General features: G+C 37.1%; 1 protein-coding gene across 1 annotated transcript in view; it reads right to left on the reverse strand.

Annotated features, from left to right (window-relative positions):
* Positions 1-9,567, reverse strand: part of LOC104605264 (uncharacterized) — a 52,397-nt gene extending 42,830 nt beyond the window's left edge. The window contains exons 1-4 of the mRNA XM_010269951.2: positions 9,385-9,567; positions 7,280-7,436; positions 6,938-7,121; positions 4,421-4,491 (exon numbers count right to left, since the gene is read on the reverse strand). Of these exons, the coding sequence (XP_010268253.1) occupies positions 4,421-4,491; positions 6,938-7,121; positions 7,280-7,436; positions 9,385-9,476 (504 nt within the window). The 5' untranslated portion in view covers positions 9,477-9,567. The remainder of the gene's footprint in view (positions 1-4,420; positions 4,492-6,937; positions 7,122-7,279; positions 7,437-9,384) is intronic.
* Positions 9,568-9,935: the final 368 nt, after the last annotated feature.

A 9,935-nucleotide genomic window follows, 5' to 3' on the forward strand; every position in this document is an offset into this window, starting at 1 on the left:
CCACCTGGGAGGGAGAAGCATCCACAAAACATAAAGTATCATCTGCAAATTGGAGAATGTTCACCTTCTCCCCCTCCAGAGTAATTGCAAACCCTTCCCACTCACTAGATTCAGCACCATTTTTACAAAACAAAGTGAGGATCTCCCTTACACATAAATAGTAATGGAGACAAGGGACCACCCTGTCTAAGACCCCTGGAACCATCAAAGAAGCCTACAGATTGTCCATTAATCAAGACTGAAAATTTTGGAGAGGTGATACATACTTTTATCCAGTTCCTCCATTTCTGCCCAAAATCCATCTTCTGCAACACAAGATCAACACATCTCAAGTTGACATGATCATAAGCCTTTCCAATATCAAGTTTACAGATCAGCCCTGGGGAACCTTCTTTTCTCCTTGAGTGAATAAGCTCATTGGCAATAAGAACTGAATCAAGCATCTGTCTACCCGGAAAAAAGGCACTTTGATTGTTAGAGATAACACTACCGAGAACCCCTTTCATTCTCTCAGCAAGAACTTTGGCTAAGATTTTATAGAAGCTATGCATAAGACTAATCGGCCTGAAATCTTTTATGTTCACTGCACCTTCAATCTTCGGAATAAGGGTAATAAAGATAGTGTTTAAATTCCTCTGCAATGAACCTCTCTCATAAAAGCCATGAAAGACATTCAGAATATCCTGTTTCACAAAGTCCCAGCATTTAATGTAGAAAAGATTTGTAAGTCCATCTGGCCCCGGGAATTTCTCATCTACCAACATCTTAATTGCTGCTTTTATTTCCTCCTCCGTGAAAGGTCTTTCAATGAAAGTGGATTGCACATCACTCAACTGTTTAAAGGGAAGGGACCTAGGAAATGGTCTAAAGAACCAGGATTCTTTATACAGATTTTTATAAAAGCTGATTGCCACTGTCTTCATGTCTGCCTCAAAATCCCCCACCCTACCCTCCCCTTCCAACCAGGTAATTGCAGAAGCTCTAGCTCTTGCATTTGCAATTTTATGGAAAAAGTGTGTGTTTTTGTCCCCCTCTTTTAGCCAAATTTCTTTCTTAGGGAACGGCTGGGGGAAGGGGAAGAGGAGCACAAAGAGCAAAGGAAAGAGGCACAAGGACCCAAAGAGGCTGGGAGTACAAATTCAGTTATCAAGGTTAGAAGGGTCCAAATAAACATTTCCAAGCAACTCAACAAAGATGCAAACAAGCCCAATTCAAAATCCCTCAACCCTCTTCTAGAATTCAGGTCCCAATTTAAGCCTAACACAAAGGAAGAAGAAACATATCTTTGGACAGATTCATTCTTAAGCAGGGAAAGAGAGTGCAAAGCAGAAAAGAGATCCTAAAGAGCCGAACACTTGATCCAAACATCCTCCCAAAACAGAATTTTATCTCCAGTACAAGCAGCTTACCTGATGAGAGTCATGAGACTCTATCATGAATAGCCTTCCAGGGTAAAGCCAAAGTTCCCTGTGAAGATATCCTTGCAACCCAACCATTGCATGCCTGTCCATGTATACTCTCTATCACCCAGTGCCATTACCTCTCCCTCTCAAAAGACCACCTCCATAACCATTTACCCAACAATGCTACATTCTTCTTCCCTATATTACCTAAACCCAATCTCCCTAGATCCTTTCTTTTACAAACAGTCTCCCATTTAACCAAATGATCCCTTTTATCTTCGCCTAGCTCCCATAAAAACCACACATAATCTTTTCCTTCACAGCCTCCTTAAGGGACATTTTGAAAACTGAGAGATAATAAATGGGTAGGTTAGAAAGGGAAGAATTTATTAGGGTTTTTCTGCCTCCCAAAGAGATATAGTTCCTCAACTCTTTGATATTCCCCTTTAACCTCTGTATCTTCCTATGGAATCTAATCCCTTTCTAAGTCACTCCCCTCCATTCTTCCTTCAGCCATCCTTCCATCTTCTTTAAAAAATCTGGATGACTCAACCACGTGTTCTCAAATCTGAATAGGGTAGGACCACTAAGGAAATCCTCTATTCCAATTCTAATCAGGCAATGATCAGATGTGACCCTTGGCAAAGTTCTAGACACCAATCCTTCCCAATGTGCTTCCCACACAAGATTGAAAAAGAATCTATCTAACTTCAAACAGGTAGGAGAAGTTTGTCGATTTGACCACATAAATTTTGCTTGGTGTAGGGGGATTTCCTTCAATTCACACTCACCTACAAACTAATTGAATGTTCTCATATTGGTAGTGACAACGAATTGGGGTTACATGCCTCTTCGGTGAATCCAACCACATTACAATCTCCTAAACACCACAGGCCCTCCCACAGACCCCTAATATCAACAAGTTCTTCCCACATTCTCTTCTTTCTCTATATGAGTTGGGTCTATAAACATTAGCACCCAAATGAATCCATTGCTAACATTCTTAAATTTTACAGAAACTGAAAATTTTCCCACCAGCTCTTCTAATGATTCCACCACACCATCCATCCACAGTGATTAGACCACCAGAGACTCCCCATTACGACAACACTGTCTAGCTAGTTCCCCTAGCCATACAACCCTTACCTACTTGTCCATCTCTGTTAGCTTTGTTTCCTGAATCAGAACTATATCTGGTCTCTCTCTTCAACAAATCCTTAATTACCCTCCTCTTTCTAGCGCTACCCAAACCTCTAACGTTCCAGCTTATGATCTTCATTAAATCTTTCTATAAATACCCTCAAATCCTCAATCCCACATTCACCTTCCACATCTAATTTTAGTCTGTTCAGTTCTGATTTCTTTTTCTTGCTCACTTTCTTTTTTCCTAGAATAGACTTTAGTTTGCTCCACTTCCTAAACTTGTAAACCCAATTGTTCAGCTATTTTCCTTCCACATTAAACCCCTTTTTTGATAAATGAGTTATATTTTTATTAAGAATAGAAAAAGTGTACAATCAGCCTAAAAGGAGGTGCGAGATGTTACCTCCCCTTTCCACATTAAACCCTTTGTTTAAATGGATTACAAGATCTGCTAACATGATTGCTTATGGTCTTGAAAGAGGAGGTGCAATGGGGTTGAACTAGAGTTCTGGCATGTCAAATGAGATGTTTTCTGTTTTTTCACTTGATGTTCAATGGAGTTCATACATTGGCTTGGATTGCCCTTGGCACTTTTTGGTTCCTTCAAAGGCATATAGATGTGGTTACCATACTTCTTATCCATAAAAATATATCTTGTTTTGAAAATCACTGGGATTTAATTGTAATGATAACTTTATTTTAAGTCATTTAGAACAGTAATGTAAACATTACATTCTTTTTTTACAAGTATATTCCCTGAAATGAAGCTATACATTCACAACCCAACAACACTATTACAAGGTCATGCAAACGAATTGATCCTTCAATGATATATTTTTACAAGCAACCATAGCTACAACAAGTATTAGATAGCTCTAGTCCTTATTTTAAGGGAAATTGTCTAAAACTCGCCATGCGTTTTCAGCATTTCTCTTAAACTCACCACAACTTTTCAAAATGTCTAAAACTCACCATGTCAGTAAGTTTTCATTTTCCAAAATTCACCTTCCGTTAGTGCACCGTTAATGTTTCTTAACAGAGGTGTCCACATCAGCATAAATAACAATTTTTATGACCAAATCACCCTTGAATGGCGAGTTAGAGGAAAAGGGTCTTTTTCATTTTTCAATTTTCTTTTTTTTACATTTTAGCGTTTTGTTATAATTTCTAATGTTTTGTTATAATTTCTGTTTTTTTACATTTTTCTATTTTTTTATATTTTTCTATCTACAACCTATAAAATTTCCTGTATTTTTTGTTATTTATTTGCAATTTCTGTGTTTTTCTATCGTTTTTGGTGTTTTTTTTACAATTTTGTTTTTCAATTTCTATAGTTTCTATAATTTTAAAATAATTTTTTATTTTGTGTGCAATTTCTATAGTTTTTTATTTTGTGTGCAATTTCTATAATTTTTTATATTTTTCAATTTCTGTGTTTTTATGTATTTTATATTTGAAAATATTATTTGAACTTTTCCTTTTTTTTCATATCTAAATATTAAAATATATGTATACATTTTATATATGTTTATATTTTATATTTTATATTTTATATTTTTCTATGAAGGTTAAAATGGTAATATATTAACAGCAGTTAGTCTCTTTAACGTCAAGTTAGTGACATGGTGAGTTTTAGACATTTTGAAAAGTTGTGGTGAGTTTAAGAGAAATGCTGAAAACTCATGGTGAGTTTTTGACAACTTCCCTTATTTTAATTGACATAGTCCTAGTCAATTTACTCTCTCAGAATTACGTCTAGTTGTCATAACCCTATATTGGTTAGTTATCATTTACCAAACATAGAACTACCACAGAAGGTCTCCTATCAATTCAAGAAGACTCAGAACAGTAAATTTAGTTAAAACTGGACTTACCAAAAGAAGCCTCCATACATTTGGGCGCATATATGGAGGTACGCCACTCCAAGATAACTCACGTAATGTCTCTATATGATGCAAAAGAAACATCAAAAATGTATTAAAAAAGGAACATAAATTATAAAATTGGACAATTGGAACCAACAAATAGAAAAAGAAATCCAGTGGTTGAGGCAAACAGGCAATTAAAAGCTTTCAAAAGGACATTATAAGCGCAGCAGATGCTTTCAAGATATCTATTCATATGAAACATTTAACCAGAAATAAAAATAGCAGGGCAAATAGTAATGTTATCCTCCCTTTAACTGACAGTGATAGTGGAACAAATTGGCACTGCAACCACTAAAACATGATGCAATATTGAATGGTGTCAATGGGTACAATAAAGATCATACACATTTATATTACCTCTCATTTATATAGATTAGAACATTAACTTGCAAAATTAATTTGACTATGTGCAGGTTGATCAATCAACCAGCTCATAAGTGAAGAAATGCATATAATTGTATGGAGAAAAATAAACATAGCTAAGTGACCAATCTATGAGATTGATCACAAAAATAATGTTCCATCATTGACTAATTTTGAGCTGCCTCTACACTTAATGTTCTAAAGTGAAAATAATGATCCCTTACTCAGAATAAAGTGAAGAATTGCATTTATTTATATGGAGAAAAATAAACATAGCTAAGTGATCCATCGATGAAATTGATCAAGAAAATAATGTTTTCTATCAGTAACACATGAAAGGATTTTATTAATTTTAAAAGAAAGCAGAGAAACAAAACATTGTGGAAGAAACAGAAGAGACCAGATGTCTAAACCCCACAAACATTACAGCTGAGCCCAAAACATACTCTGTCTGAAACTTTTGCTTAGCAAGACCATCTGCCAGACTATTGGCAGATCTTCTAATCCAATTAACCAGAATAACCATGCCCCTAGAGAGCCATTTGAAACGCCTAAGTGCATTCCTTAGGTGCCAAGACACTCCCTCTCCCTTCTTTAGCCATTCTACTACTGTTTTGGAATCGCCTTCAATAATTAATCTTTCAATACCCAATTCTTTGGCTTTCTCAACTCCAAAAACAGCAGCCAAGAATTCTGCTGATGCCACATCACCTTGCTCAATTGGGCCTGAGAAGACAACGTGTATATTTCCTTCCTCATCTCTGATTACACAGCCAATTCCAGAGGGGCCAGGATTGCCCACACAACTCCCATCAAAATTCAGTACCACCAAAGGAAAGACAGCACTGCCCTCAAATGCTATCAAAACTAAAATTCATGGTTCCCATACTGAAATAAGTGGGAAACCATGAATGAGACATTGTCATGGTGTATTCAGGTTCCATGGGAGATAGGACTACAATTTAGGCTGAAGTCATGGACTTGGCGGAGTATTTCTTTGGATCCCCCCAATTGTAAGTGGAAGAAATAGGTGGAGATGGAGTGGATGCAAGAAGAGGGCAAAGTTTTGTGTGTGCTCCATCATGCCACTGGAGAGGCTAGATTTTTTACTTCCAAAATGAACATTTCACTAAGATTGATTAGAAGATCACCAACAACCTAGCAGATTTGCTTGCAACAGAAGGAGCAAACCAAGTCGAGCCGTATTAGGTCTGCCCTCACTTGGTAGTCTGAGGAAAATTGGATCCTTCCAGAATGAACACCTCATTTGGATAGGTTAGAAAATCAGCTATAGCTGATTCATTGCAAGAGCAGAAGTGAATCAGGCTGAACTGTACTGGATCCCCCCCCCAACAACCTAGCAATTTGCTTGCAGCAGAAGGAGCAAACCAAGTCGAGCTGTATTAGGTCTGTCCTCGCTTGGTAGTCTGAGGAAAATTGGATCCTTCCAGAATGAACACCTCATTTGGATAGGTTAGAAAATCAGCCAACAGCATAGCTGATTCATTGCAAGAGCAGGAGTGAATCAGGTTGAACTGTACGGATCCCCGCCAAGCCAGGTGGTTTCAATTGTAATAAAATAGGAGCGTAAACTGTTTTCATCTATAATGCAATTCCTTTTACATTAATTCAAGATCCTGAGATCTGTCAATAATCAAAAAGAAAAAGACAACTTAGTACCAGAGGAACAGTATATTCTTAAATTGCCGGTATTTCTACTATGATGTCAATATGTCACACAATAAGAATAAACAATCCACAACAAAGCATATAAAGGTTATTTACTAAGATTACCATCTATAGTAATTTAATAATTTATTTAATCATTATTGCTTAGTTGAATTTGTACACTATTTCTAGATTTCTTGGCTTTCCATGCCCAACATATAGCATTAATACTGAAACACAGCATTTATGTCCACACACACACATCCTGCCAAGCTGGGTCATAACGCAAACATGTGTTTGTGTCTGTCAGCCTGTCAAGAGATATTTATTTGTTTACTAATCAAAAAAGAAAAAAAAAAAAAAAAAAACAGAATCTGTGTCAATGTTGAAATAACCACAGAAATTGATTCATTAAATTATTAAAGCAAATACCCAATATAACAGTTGGTCCAGAGAGTTCCTTTTTGAACTTCATAACCCTTGCTGAATCAGTAGCTCTAGCCCCCGTCGTGTTCTTCTGAGATTCTCTGGATGAATTTTGAATATTTGGAATAGATGATTTTAACCTATTAGCAGTCGTACTGTTTGGTGGCTTGATTGCACCATGATCTTCTTCCTATACCCAAAAAAAATCAAGTTTTGTTATGAAGCACTGTTTTATTGTTATTATGAAACAGTTTTGTTTATTTTAATAATGAAACTCAGATAATGTATCAACTTAAAAGAGAGAGAGAGAAAGAAAGAAATTAGGTAAGGTAATGTAATAATATATACCTCAGAAGACCTGTCCATGTTTTCACCTGGTCCAAGATCATTTTCTGAGTGGCTCCTTTCAATACCTGGAGAGTGTTCTGATAAGCCAGAGACATCCAGTGGATCTGACCTCCGGGTAAGCAATACTTTTCCAGGGAAGCTCCGTCCTTTAAGCAATCTAGAAAATATATGAAGAGAAGAATAGATAGAGCATTCAGTATTTCCAACATTAATGGCAACTAAGGTCGCATTTGATGGAGGCTGGAAAAGGGAAAACATCTATTTTCTGCTTCCTGAGAACATAAGAACAAAAGAAGAAATCTTTCTAAAGTAACAAATGCCGCCTAAAATATACATCTATAACTAGGCCCAGAAGCTTTTAAAATGAAAAGGAAAAAAACAATGATATATAACAAAAGTAATTTAATAACTGATCCCACATATCATTCAGTCCATCAGACAGAAATGTTATTGCTTGCATTTTAATCATCTAAATGGGGGTAAAATCAGTAAATCTTACAACCAATCAAAATTCAAAGGCGAATACAAGGAATGTCAAGTACCATCCTGCCTATGTATTTGCAAATCAAAAAAAAAATGAAAATTACAAAATCCTCTTCCTAGAAACTACAAACAAGAGCAAAGCCACGAAGGTTATCATGGTACAACAAACCTGCACATGCTATCCATGCTATTGCAGAGGGGCAGTCACTCAATACAACTCATAGGTGGTACTCAATCCCTTTCCAACAGTTGAAGAAGAGTTAGTTGACCACAGTATCCATAATCCCCCTAGGAGACTACAAAGAAGAGCAAAGCCACAAAGACTATCATAGTACAACAAAACTGTGCATGCTATGCATGTTATTGTATAGGGACAGTTACCCAATACAACTCGTATGTGGTGCTCAATCCCTTTCCAACAGTAAGGTGAAGAGTTAGTTGGCCACAGGATCCATAATCCTCTACCTAGGAGACTACAAACAAGTGCAAGGGTATGAAGGCTATCATAGTACAACAAAACAGCACATGCTATGCATGCTATTGCAGAAGGGCAGTCACCCAATACAACTCATATGTGGTGCTCAATCCCTTTCCAACAGTTAGCTGAAGAGTTAGTTGACCACAGGATCCATAATTCTCTCCCTTGGAGACTACAAACAAGAGTAAAGCCATGAAGGCTATCACAGTACAACAAAATAACACATGCTATGCATGCTATTACAGAGACACAGTCACCCAATACAACTCATGTGGTTCTCAATCTCTTTTCAACAGTCAGCTGAAGAGTTAGTTGACCACAGGATCCATAATCCTCTCCCTAGGAGACTACAAACAAGAGTAAAGCCACGAAGAGTATCATAGTACAACAAAATCAAACATGCTATACATGCTAATTGCAGAGGGGCATTGACCCAATACAACTCATATGTGGTACTCAATCCCTTTCCGACAGTCAGCTGAAGAGCTAGTTGACCACAGGATCCATCTAGATGGGCTGTTCACACCGAACTCCAAAGTTCTAGTTTATCCATTTCTATGAAGTGAGTGTTGGCAAAAAACTCAGCACTCACACCAATATCGTTTACAAGTTGAGAGATCTATCACTACTTATGCAAAATCCAAAATGCTTCTATGTAATTGTACGACTATATAAAGCTAAAAAGACAAATCACTCGGGGTTCTACTAGGGTTTCAATATAAATTAGCATACAACCTAGAAAAAAACCATGTACATTTCCAATTTGAGTAATCATGTAAAACAACTACATGTATTCTTAGCATTTAGAATTCGAAGAAAAACAATTCAAGTGTGCTTTTATCCCAGTGGGTAGTTGAAATCAAAAGGTAGACAACTAAATAATCGTTTGATTGTGATTTCTACAAACAAAAAGTGAAATGCACAGTACTCAGATGAACATTTTCAAGTAGTTCGCTTAATTTGATAGATCTAAAAGCAACCCAAATGAAATTTCTATTCTGGTTGCAATACAACCCTCCAATTGAGAAATCAGAAGCACTGTGCTAGAAAATCTCATAATTGCAATTCGGAATCATAAGAACAGATACGCCTTCGAATCTAGAGTAAGGAGAAATTGAATCTCGAATCTAATATGAGGACGTACCCTTGAACACTTCTGAGGGTTTGATTGAATCTAGAGTCGATGTTGAGAGAGGGATCCTTCTTTCGCTCCTCCTCTCGGTCGTTGTTCTTCATGGCTATTTGCCTACTTCACAACGACCATGCTTGTCCAGTTTTGCTGCTTCCAACCCTTTTTCAACTCACAAAATTAAGCAAGACTAAAAACAATTTACGAGATAAAACTTAAAAGAAGATAAATCGCTGAAGATTAAAGCAAACTAATCGCGACTAAAGTAAAGGTGCCAAGTTCACCGGTAGTCCGGTAGATTGGAATCAACCGGGAAAATTATGGCATACGAGATGGGATGTAGGGCTGTGTAGCATGTAGGTAGGGGCATAGGGCCATAGGGCTGCACGGCCAAACTGACCCGACCCTGTGGGTATTTTAGTCCGAATGGATGATCAATCCCATTCCGACCCGCATCAATCGAAAGTCCAATGTCCAACCCCATCACAGACCCGCATCAGTCGATATGAGTTTAGATCATGCTGAAGAAGAGAAACGATCAAACCAGTGTTGGAATCTCTAAAATG

Source organism: Nelumbo nucifera, chromosome 1 (genome assembly GCF_055504915.1).
Source record: "Nelumbo nucifera cultivar China Antique chromosome 1, China Antique-T2T, whole genome shotgun sequence".
Taxonomy (NCBI): Eukaryota; Viridiplantae; Streptophyta; class Magnoliopsida; order Proteales; family Nelumbonaceae; genus Nelumbo; species Nelumbo nucifera.